General features: G+C 50.5%; 1 protein-coding gene across 1 annotated transcript; it reads left to right on the top strand.

The window, feature by feature from the left end:
• Window positions 1-1,264: 1,264 nt before the first annotated feature.
• On the top strand, window positions 1,265-2,993 carry SPDYC (speedy/RINGO cell cycle regulator family member C). Its single transcript, XM_024748583.1, has 6 exons — window positions 1,265-1,406; window positions 1,672-1,730; window positions 1,993-2,078; window positions 2,183-2,354; window positions 2,438-2,780; window positions 2,959-2,993. The coding sequence occupies exons 1-6, from the start codon at window positions 1,265-1,267 to the stop codon at window positions 2,991-2,993; spliced, it is 837 nt and encodes a 278-aa protein (XP_024604351.1).
• Window positions 2,994-11,311: the final 8,318 nt, after the last annotated feature.

The raw sequence follows: 11,311 nt of genomic DNA, 5'->3' as shown, positions 1-11,311 counted from the left end.
GCGGGGGCGGGGGGTGGCGGTGTGGAGAGGATGAGCTAGGTGGTCCTGGGCAAAGCCTTCCTCCCCCACCTTGGAGCTGCTGGCCGGGCTCCCCATACCCCTAAAAGACCTTGGGAGGAGGATGTGGCCCCTGGGAATTCTCACGCCAAGACAATTTCCTCTCTGGCTCCCAGGTTTGGGGATTCCTGGATCTGAAACAAACACAGACACATCCAGCGACCCTTCCCCAGCAAGGCTCAATCCCTGAATCACATCTTACTCATCAGCCGCTCGCCTCAGCCCAGGTCGGTAGCATTCCCGCCCCGCGCCTTGGCTCTGCATTTGTAAAGAGCCGAGAGGGGCTCCTGCTGCCTTTCAGGCTGTGGGGTCCAGCTAGCCTGCCTTCACCCCTCTTGTAGGTGATGAGATCAACCCTCTTGTAGGTGATGAGACTTTGGAGGAGCTTTTACCTTGGGGAGCCGCAGCTGGGAGACGAGTGGTGGAAACTGACTAGATTTTCTCCAAGTAGAGGTGGGTGGTGATGGCGAGAAGCCCCACCCTTTCCCAGGAAGGGGCCTGATTGGTGGAGGGCTGCGGGGGCGGGGCATCCCTGGGGCTATATAAATGCGCTGGCTGAGCTTGGAGTTGCGCTGTAGGTTAACTCCTGAGCTCGGGTAATGCTTCTGGAGGGAAGAAGCTGGGCTGCTTGTGGGAAGCAAGATGGAGGCCCCTAGGTTGACTGAGGGGTGGTGGAGGGGTCCCTCCCTTAAGCCCCATAGTTGGAGTCTCTCTCTTCGTAGCTAAAAATGTTTGAGGTGGCCCCACCTCAACTTGCCCTAAACCCCAGTATTTGTCCAATAACCTTCCTCTCTCTGGGCCTCAGTTTTCCTTCTGGGCGGTAAAGGGTTGCTGGTTCTTTCAGGGCTGCCGCTTTGGTGAAGGGTGAGGGGGTTGTTGTGAGGTGGGAGACAAGAGGAGCCGTTAAACTCTGGCTTTGGGGTCAGACAGGCTCCACCTTGAAGTGGCCTTGAGACCTCCATGCTTCAGTTTCCGTGTTTGCAAAATGGGTCTACTTACCAGGATGAAATAAGATAATGTCCTTAAAGCATTTAACACAGCTCCAGGCACTTAGGAAGCCCTCAGAGGTGTTTGTTGCTGCTGTTCTTCCTCTCTGGCCTGGTCTGGGATGCCAGGAGGAGGGCGGAGGGTGCTGTAGCCTCCAGGAGCTCTGCTGCTTTTCTGCCCCCATCCCCGCCCCCTCCCCCCACTCCCCACCCCCCAAGAGATGAGTGATGCCCAAGATCCTGCCACAATCCCTGCGGTTGGCACCCAGGTGAAGCTGAGGGGCTGGAACCGTCAAGGGGAGGGGGGTGAGTCTTTCCATTTCCGCCGGCATGAGGAGCTCCAGGCCTTCCTCAGCCTTCTGGGTGAGTCCACTTGGGGGCTGGCACGGCAGGGGCCGTGGGGACCAAGCATGAACAGGTATGGGAGGTGGGATCTCAGCTTGCCCGTGCAATCACCTGCAGCCTCTGTCCCTTCTCTTCTCAGGTGGCCCCAGTTTGGCAGGTGGGGAGTGTCATGTCAGAAAGTGGGTTCAGGGGAGGCTTGGGCTTTGGAACGACTACTGCCCCTCTTATCTTGTGTGTGTTGGGGTGGTAACCCCAGTCCACCGTTTCTCCTCTCTACCCCCAGAGCACAGTTTCCTCCAGGATTTCCTCTCCAAAGATCCCTGTTTCCAGATTTCAGATAAGGTGAGAGGGCACAGTGGGGGCAGAGGCCAGCCTCGCTTGGGGAAGATTGAATTAGTGGGGCTCCGGTGCTGCTAATTCGTTGGGTCCTCTGGTCTGGCGGAGGGAGCGCCTCCCTTCTAACCCTTCTCTTTGCAGGCCCCTCCCCACCATTTTACCCCAGAGTTTTTAGCCCCACCAGAACTTCCTTGGGTGCAGAAGGGGCTGGCGCAGCCCCTCCCCACCCAGTGCCTCACTCTAACTCTCCCCGTTTCTGTGTCTGCAGTATCTCCTGGCCATGGTGCTGGTCTACTTCCGGCGCGCCAACCTGCAGCTCAGCGAGTACACCCACAGCAATCTGTTCCTGGCACTGTGAGTGGCCTGGGCGTGTGATGGGGACCCTGACTCGGAGTGGCAGGGTGGGGCAGGGCAGATGCTTACAGCCTGTGTTCCCTGCCCCCTGCCTCTGTGGCCAGGTACCTTGCAAATGACATGGAGGAAGACCTGGAGGACCCCAAAAGCGTGATTTTTCTGTGGGCCCTGGGCCAAGATTGGCATCATCGAGTGTCAGACTTCCTGTGTCAGAGGGACAAGCTATGGGCACGGATGGGCTTCAGGGCCGTGGTGAGACGCCAGAGCTGCGAGGAGGTGAGGTCCCACCAGCACCCTGGGGTGGGGGAAAGAGGCTGGACCTCCCACCTCCCATTTACCATCCACTCTTCTCATGCCAGGTCATGGCCAAGGAGCCGACCCATTGGGCCTGGACTCGGGAGAGGCATCCCCACCACGGCAGGGCTCAGAGGAGCTACCCAAAGGCCCAGATCCCCCTCCCCCGGGGCCCTGGCCTCTCGCCACCCCACTGTCCCCTGTGTGGCTTGCCCCCTTGCCACAGCCACCGCTGCCACCACCCCTGCCCCTTGCCTGTCATATCCAAGTGCCCTTCCCAAAACCCTGAGCGGCACCGCCCTCCCTCCCAAGCTTGTCTCTCAGTGGCTGGAGACTCCTGGAGTGGGGCCTTCCTCATTGTCCTGCCCACCCAGCTGCAACTGGAGCCAGGCACCTACACCCTCCACAGTGAGTAGGGTACAGTAGGGGGAGGTGAGAGGGGCTGGGGGGCAGGTGTGGGGCCAGCAGAATGGGAAGGAGGGGCCTGGGGTCCAGCACACCTGGGCATGTGTCCAGCCCTGCCATCTCCTAGCCGCCTGGGCTTGGCAAGCTTCCTCTGAGCCTCTCTCCATCCTTCCTCCCCCAGTCTTCTCAAAGCTGCTGCCGTGCCCTCGGCGCTGACACTCACAGGGTGAAGAACAGCCCGTCTGCTCGCTGGCTGACCCAGTGCTCTACTGGCTGGGGCCCCTCCGGCCTCCTGTCTACTTGGCCTCAGGCTGGCAGGGCTGCCCATGCCCCCTGCCCCTTCCTCCCAACCTGCAACTTGTACGCACTCTGACCTGACTCCTCAAATAAATTCATGTCCACAGGACACCAACTGTGCTTAGGCCCTAGTCTGGGTCCCTGACCCAGGGTGGGGGTAGGGAGGGAGCTACCGGGAGAGGGTCATCTGCCAGGTTTAGGTACCAGTGGTTGGAGACCCATGAGCACAGGTCCTGTACTAGCTCCTCTCCTCCCATTCGTGACCAGTCATCCTGAGCCTGTTTCCCCTTTTTAACATCCATGTGGATGGTGAGATCCACACAGTGCAGATGGGACTAAATGAGATGAGGTATATGCAGTCCTTAGAAGAGGGTCTGGAACCTACTGGACAAAAAAATGCTCAGAAGGAAAACGGCTCCGTTGTCAGTCTAGAAATGCCTGCAGGGTCAGGTCTATTTAGGGATGAGCCTTGGTCCTTGCTCTGGGCGGCAATCGAATATAATGTAATTATTATAATACAAGACCCCCTCTCCCTTCCCCAAAGTAAGTTTGTTAATTGGGGAGCAGGGAAGACTCACCCGAGGAGCTGGCATTTGAACGGGGCCTTGAACAATGTCAGGTTTGTCCGTGCTCGGGTGGTGGTGTTGGGGTGCTGGTGGTGAGGAACAGTGTTCTTGGAAAGACAGTCCAGAGTAGTGATTAAGACTTGGTCTCTGGTGCCAGACAGCTTAAGTTCAAAGTCCAGGTTTATGTGTGACTTTAGCCTGTTATTTAATCTCCTCTACTGCCTCATCTGTAAAATGGGTATTACACTAAAAAGGGTGTCGGTTGAGATTTGAATGAGTTAATCCTAGAAGGGTTTAGAACTAGGTCTCAAGAGTAGAGCTCAAATGTGGGTGTTACCAGGAGAGGGAACTGCTGCCCGGAGAAAGGCTAGAGGGGCATGTACGTTTGGGGAGCGGCCGGAACACAAGACAGAGAAGTCTAAAGGGTCAGGTGGCAGAGGAATCTGGACGTGATTCCCCTGCCTCTCTATGAGTGGCTCCCAAGAAGTAAGGAGGTAAAGCCTGGAGACTGCGACCATTAGAAGCCATGACAAGGACTGTAAAGTATTTGTAAGAGTTTTTCAAATAGGTAATATATTCACATGTATGTTTTGAATTTTGCACCAAGTGTCACCTTCTACCCCTGACTCCCAGCCATCTGGTTCCCCTTCCTGGAAGCAATGAAAGTAATAATTCATGTCCTTCCAGAGAAAGAATCTGAATGTATATAACCAAATGTGGTATAATAAAAATATACATATTTGGTCTTTGTCCTTGGTTCCTGGCACAGAGCTCCTGAAACCCTTGGAATTTCCAGAGTTACAGGAGTGTCTTTTGTTATTCATAATGAGCTCCTTTGGATCACACCTGAGTTTATGCTAATGAGGTTACTCAGGATGGGGGAAAACTGATCACCAGAAAAACTGATCTAGAGGGTGGGAACTTTCAGCTTCCCTACTTCCTCCAGGAGGGGCAGGGCACTGGAGATTTGGAGTTTGTGGGGAGGGTGGCTCCGCCTGCCCCCCCCCATCTTGCCCTATGAATCTCTTCTATTTGGTTGCTCCTGAGTATCCTTTATAAGAAACTGTTAACAGTAGGTAAAGCACCTTCCTGAGTGCTGAGAGCGTTCTACTGAATTATCAGGCCTGAGGAGGGGTGTTGTGGGCATCCTCAAATTTGTAGTCGGCCAGACAGGAGCGTGGGTCACCTGGGCACTCCATTTATGGCTGGCATCTTGTGGAACTGAGCCCTTAACCCATGGGGTCTGCGCTAACTCTGGCAACTGGTGTCCGAATTGAATTGTAGGCACCTAGATGGTGTTGGAGAGTTGGTGTGGATCTGTCACATGTATTTGGTATCCGGGAAAAAAGCTATTTGGTGTGAGACGTGGTGTCAGAAAAAAGATACTACACCAAATATGCATATATGTCCCACCCCCACTTTTAAAACACTCCAGTGGGAGAATTCCATACATCCTACTGTGTATTTATCAACGTATTTTAAAGATGGTTCCTTGTCTGCACATTCCTTTTGACAGCTGTGTAGTATTCCTCTGTGTGGATGTACTATAATGTATCTTTTTTCCTATTGATTGGCATTTGTTTCCACACTTCTGCTTTTCCAAACAGTGCTATAGAGAGTCACTAAGACTTTGTAAGAACAGCATTATTCAAATGTGAAAAGGTATCTGTAGAGTGAATTCCTAGAAGAATTGTTCAGCCAAAGGTCAAGTCAAAATTGAAGGACTTTGCCAAATGTCCCTCTGTTGGGGCTATGCCTGTACTGACCTTCCCCCCCCCAACCTCTAGCAGAGCATGTGAAGGCTGTTTTCCAGAACACTCACCAATCAGTGAGGTACCAGATTGTTTTATGTTTGCCAAACTGCTAAGTAGAAAATGGTGTCTTGGTGAAGGTTTAATTTGTATTTTTCTTTTGAGTGAGCTCAAGCATTGTTTCATATGTTTACGAGCTCTTTGTCTACTTTTTTGTGAACTGTCCTTGTCTTTGCCCATTTTGCCACTGTTTTTGGTACCTGACTCACATATAAGGAAAAGTAGCCTTTCAGGATGTAAATTGGAAGTATTTTCTTTGGTTTATCATTTTAACTTTGCTATGCAGATTTTTTAGTGTAGTAAAATAAATTTTTGTGGCTGCTGGGTTTTGTGTCATAGTTGAAAAGACCTTTTCCACACTGAGATGATTAAAAGACTGTCTCCCTTAGCTGCTGGCTGTATTTTTGTTTTCATTTTTTACATTTAAATCATGAGTTCATCTGGAATTTATCATATACAAAATTCCTGCCCATTTTCCTAATGCCTTTTAGTGAAAAACTCATCTTTTCTCAGCAGATTTGAATTGCTGCTCTTATACTAAATTTCTATATGCATTTGGATCTATTTCTAGGTTTTTCTATCTTTCATTGATCTTTGTGCATCAGTACCTCTCTTCATTACGTCTAATTATTATAGATTGGATTTAATATCTGGTAGGGTTAGTCTCCTGTCTTCAGGAGTCTCTTAGCTATTCTTTTTTTTTTTTTAATTTATTTATTTTTGGTTGCATTGGGTCTTCGTTGCTGTGCACGGGCTTTCTCTAGTTGCGGTGTGCGGGCTTCTCATTGTGGTGGCTTCTCTTGTTGCGGAGCACGGGCTCTAGGCTCACGGCCTTTAGTAGTTGTGGCTTGCAGGCTCTAGAGCGCAGGCTCAGTAGTTGTGGCACATGGGCCCAGTTGCTCTGCAGCATGTGGGATCTTCCCGGATCAGGGCTCGAACCCATGTCCCCTGTATGGGCAGGTGGATTCTTAACCACTGTGCCACCAGGGAAGTCCCTCTTGGCTATTCTTGCTTGTTCAATTTTCCATATGAAGTTTAAATCAGCTTTTCTAGTCCCTCTTCCCCTCAAACAATCTGTTAGAATTTTTTAAAATCTGTTAGAATTTTTTATTTTTTTGGCCACACCACGCGGCATGCGGGATCTTAGTTCCCTGACCAGGGATGGAACCTGCGCTCCCTGCACTGGGAGCGCAGAGTCTTAACCACTGGATGGCCAGGGAAGTCCCTAGAATTGTTAATTTCAATAAATCTATAGATTACTTTAAGAACAGACATCTTTATGAAGCATCTTTGTGTCCAGAATGAAGTGTCTGTCCCCTGCCTCTACGTACTTCTTTCAGGTGGCACCGATGGCCAGTGACTCCCAAATCTGTACCTCTATTCTGAGGGCTAATCCCACCCCAAGGCATCTCCCCTTGGATGGGGGTGGGTCCCAAAGGTACCTCCCAAACCTGATCCTCCAGTATCCCCTCCAGATTAGTGTCCCCCACACCATTAATCCACCCAGATTCCTCCCAATCAGTGGCTAAGTTCTATAGGTGTTTTCAACAGCTTTATTGAGGTATAGTTGACATACAATAAACTATGTATACTTAAAAGGTACATTTTTGTTTTGACATGTATACCGCCATGAAACCATTATCACAATCAAGGTAATGAACGTATCCATCACCCCAAAAAGTTTCCTCAAGCCCCTTTGTAATCTCTCCCTCCTGCCCTTTCCCACCTGCCGGCCCCTCCAGGCACCACTGACCTGCTTTCTGTCACTAAATGGCCATCCTTTTCCTCGAATTCTCATAGAAATGGAATTATATAGAATTCCATTATATTATATATATTCCATTATATTATATATATATATATATACTTTGGTCTGGTTTCTTACACTCAGTATAATTATTCTGAGATTCATCCATTGTTGTTCCTTTTCATTACTGGGTAGTATTCTATTGTATATATACGCACCACAATTTGCTTATCCGTTCACAATTTGTTGATGAACATTTGGTTGTGTCGAGTTTTGGCTGTTACAATTAAAACTGCTATGAATATTCACACACAAGTCTTTGTGTGGACACACGCTTTTATTTCCCTTGGGTAAATGCCTAGGAGTGGAATGGCTGGGTCGTGTCATAGGTGTGTACTTAACTTTATTTTTCTTTTTTTAAGATAGACTATTTTTTTAGAGCAGTTTTAAGTTTACAGAAAAACTGCTCAGAAAGGGTAGAGAATTCCCATATCCCTTTTCCCACCTGCGCACAGTTTCTCCTATTAACATTTTGCATTAGTGTGGTATATTTGTTACAATTGATGAACCAATATTGATACATTGTTATTAAAGTCCATAGTTTATTTTAGGGTTCACTCTTAGTGTTGTACATTCTATGGGTTTTGCATAATGTTATGTATCCACCACTACAGTATCACACAGAAGAGTTTCACTGCCCTACAAATGCCCTGTGCTCCCTTCCCCCACCTTCCCTGAAATCTTGGCCATCACTGATCTCTTTACTGTCTCTAGTTTTACCTTTTCCAGAATGTCATATAGTTGGAATCATACACTATATAGTTTTCTTATACTGGCTTCTTTTTTTAAAAAATTAATTAAATTAATTAATTATTTATTTTGGCTGCCTTGGGTCTTTGTTGCTGCGCGTGGGCTTTTCTCTGGTTGTGGCGAGTGGGGGCTACTCTTCGTTGTGGTGTGCCGGCTTCTCATTGCGGTGGCTTCTCTTGTTGCAGAGCACGGGCTCTAGGCACCTGGGCTTCAGTAATTGTGGCACGTGGGCTCAGTAGTTGTGGCTCACGGGCTCTAGAGCACAGGCTCAGTAGTTGTGGCACACGGGCTTAACTGCTCCGCGGCATGTGGGATCTTCCCGGACCACGGCTTGAACCCGTGTCCCCTGCATTGGCAGGTGGATTCTTAACCACTGTGCAACCAGGGAAGCCCCTATACTGGCTTCTTTTACTTAGCAATATGCATTTAAGCTTCTGGCATCTTTCTGTAGCTTGCTAGGTTATTTCTGTTTATTGCTGAATATATGTTTAACTTTTAAAGAAACTACCAAACTGTTTAACAAAGTGGTGGTATTCTGAATTCCCACCAGCAGCGTATGAGAGTTCCAACTCCTCCACATCCTTGTCAACACTTGGCATGGTCGGTCTTTTTAATTTTAGCCATTCCAGGTTTGCAATGGTGGTCCTTCTAGTTGATTTAATTTGCACTTTACCAGTGAATGAGCATTTTTTCATGTGCTTATTTGCCATCCAATATCTTCTTCGGAAATGTCTATTCATATCTTTCAACCATTTTTATTGGATTATTTTTTTAAGTTGTAAAAGTTCTTTATATATTCTAAATACAAGTCCTTCATCAGATACACATATATATATTTGCAATTATTTCCTAGTCTGTGGCTTGTCTCTTCATTTTCATAATAGTGCCTTTTGAAAACAAAGTGTTTTATTTTGATAAAGTTCAACTTAATGTTTTTCTTTTATTGTTTCAGCTTTTTGTGTCATATTTAAGACATCTTTGCCAAGCCCAAGATTGCTAAGATTTTTCCTATGCTTTCTTCTAGAGGTTTTATAGTCCTAGAGTATATATTTAGGTGTATAATCCAGTTGGAGTTACATTTTGATATGGTGTATCCTAAATAGTTATCAAATCCATCTATTTCCCACTTGTGTCTACCACCTCCCTAGTTTGATCCACCCACTCCCAGGCATCCTTCTCCTTCATTTGTACAAATCTGAGCAGCCTTCTATGTAGAACAAAATCCATCTTCCATGGCTGACCCAGACCTGCCACAACTCTTCTCTCCCTTTCTCCCTCTGTGCTCAAGCAACACTAAGAATATTTCAGTTCCTCCATATGCCAAGGCAATTAATTCCCCTCACTGGCATCTCGCCCACCCCTGCCATAACTCCCTTTGTCTGATTTATGCCTCTTCTAACACCTAGATTAGCTAAGGCTTCACTTATGGGCTTCCTTCACACCATTCTTCTTCTCAACCAATCGTGGGTCTAAAAGTTGAGGCAATGTCTGCTTCCTTCAGAGGGAGCCAAGGCCATAGGTCTTCACCATCTTATGCCCAGGTGAGCACAGTGCCTTGCACATACAGGAGGTGGTCAGTGCCCATGAACAGTCAAACGCAGTCAGCAGGAGTGACAGTTGGGTGGAAGTAATTCTGAGGACTGTGGGACAATAGATTGAGCCAGAGGGCTTTGAGGGGAGGGGTGGCCTCTGCTACCTCTCCAGAGCATCTTTCCTCTCCCAGGCCCCTGCTCTCTGTGATCCAGTCACAAGGAACACTTGCAATTCCCCTTACTGGCCTGTTCCCCCAGCCTCTGGACCTTTGCACACGCAGTTCTTTCAGCTAAGAACACCCTATCCAGCACCTCACTGCCTGGTTAATTCCGACTTTTCCAATAGGATTCACCTTCCTTAATCCCCAAAGCTGAACCAGGAGAGCAGCCTCCTCTAGCATGCGCTGGTCTGCCTTAGTCATGGGTCTCTGTTAGGCAAAGACCTGTCGGCGGTTTAGTCAAGATCGGACACATTAATGCCCAGTGGTGAAGAGCAAAGAGCTCAGAAGCTGGTTCTAGCCCTGACTCACCAGTTGAAGGAGCTGAGCAAGTCGCACTCTCTTAGGCCTCAGTTTTCCTCATCTGTAAACTAGGAGTGAGAATGGAGTCAGATTAGATCAGTGGCTCTTAACCTTCTTGGGGTCATGCGCCCTCAAGTCCTAGGAAGGCTATGCACTGTTTCCCCAACAAATGCTTGTGTGTACATCATATAAGGGCTTCGACCTGCTGGGTCGGGGCCCCCAAGGTCAATCAAAAGCCCTGAGCTGGGGGACCGGACAGCTGCAGTCTCGTTCCCTCCTGCTTCTCAACTCTCCACCTTCCGCATCTCGGGAGGTGGGGTCTCTCCCGGTCCCGGGTGGGCCTACTGTCCTGCTCGCAGTCTCTCCCGCCGCCTCCTGGGTAAAGCGGCACACGGGCATTCCCAGGTGGATGGGAGAGGGAGGGCTTGGAGGAGAGGGCAGGGATGCCGGCCTCGCAACTTCCAGGTTCAAGAAACCTCAGAGAGTAAGAGAAAGATGGGCTTCCACAGTTCCTCATTTCATCACAGTCGCTGCGCGAATGGGGAAACTAAGGCCGAGAGGAGCAGGGACTTACCCAAGGTCACGCAGCCAGCCCGGGCGTGGGGGACCGGTTCCTCGAGCCCCGCCCGGCGCTCGGAGCCTGCGCCCCAGGGCGCGGGGGTGGCGTGGGGGGGAAGCCGGCCCTGCCCAGGAGCCGGTCTGCGGCGAGGACCCGGCAGGGTGGGGCTGCCGTTTGCAGAGCGTCCGGCAGGGGTCGGCTCGCCCGCCAGCCCGGCCCCTCCTCCGAGCAGCTGCCTCAGCCCGAGGTAATCTCGGCCCCGCGCTTAGGGCGCGCGGGGCCGGGGGCGGAGGGACAGCTGCGGCCCCGCGGAGGAGGGGCGCCGGGGGGCGGCGCCGCCGGGCCAGACTCCCGAGAATGCCTTCTGGGGGCGCCGCGTGGGGTGGGGCCGCCGGGCCCTGCAACTCGAGCTGTTGCCCCTGGTTAAAAATACCCCCTGTCCTGTCCTCTCCCTCCCCATCCCCCGCGGTGCCCTTCCGTCCGGGCCCCAGCCCTCCCCACCCCGACTGGCGCTGGCCCCTCCCCGGGGACAACTCTGCCTTTTACTAATTTGTCCTCTCGCGCAGTTGGCCCGGCGTCTGCGGAGGGAGGGGCGGGGAGACACCGTGAGTTAGAGAGATAGTCTGAGAAGGTGCCCGAGAGATAAGGGAGGGCAGAGAGGAAGGGGGCCTGGAGCCCGAGGAGGAGGAAG

Source organism: Neophocaena asiaeorientalis, unplaced genomic scaffold (assembly GCF_003031525.2).
Source record: "Neophocaena asiaeorientalis asiaeorientalis breed wild unplaced genomic scaffold, Neophocaena_asiaeorientalis_V1.1 scaffold43, whole genome shotgun sequence".
In the NCBI taxonomy this organism is placed as follows: Eukaryota; Metazoa; Chordata; class Mammalia; order Artiodactyla; family Phocoenidae; genus Neophocaena; species Neophocaena asiaeorientalis.
This window is presented reverse-complemented; position numbering and strand designations above follow the sequence as displayed.

Excerpts from the sequence above, each read along its gene's own strand:
- SPDYC (XM_024748583.1), top strand. The coding sequence starts at position 1,265 with ATGAGTGATGCCCAAGATCCTGCCACAATCCCTGCGGTTGGCACCCAG. Across the intron at positions 1,407-1,671 it reads GGCCTTCCTCAGCCTTCTGG|AGCACAGTTTCCTCCAGGAT; the intron begins GTGAGTCCACTT and ends CTCTACCCCCAG. Across the intron at positions 2,355-2,437 it reads GACGCCAGAGCTGCGAGGAG|GTCATGGCCAAGGAGCCGAC; the intron begins GTGAGGTCCCAC and ends TTCTCATGCCAG.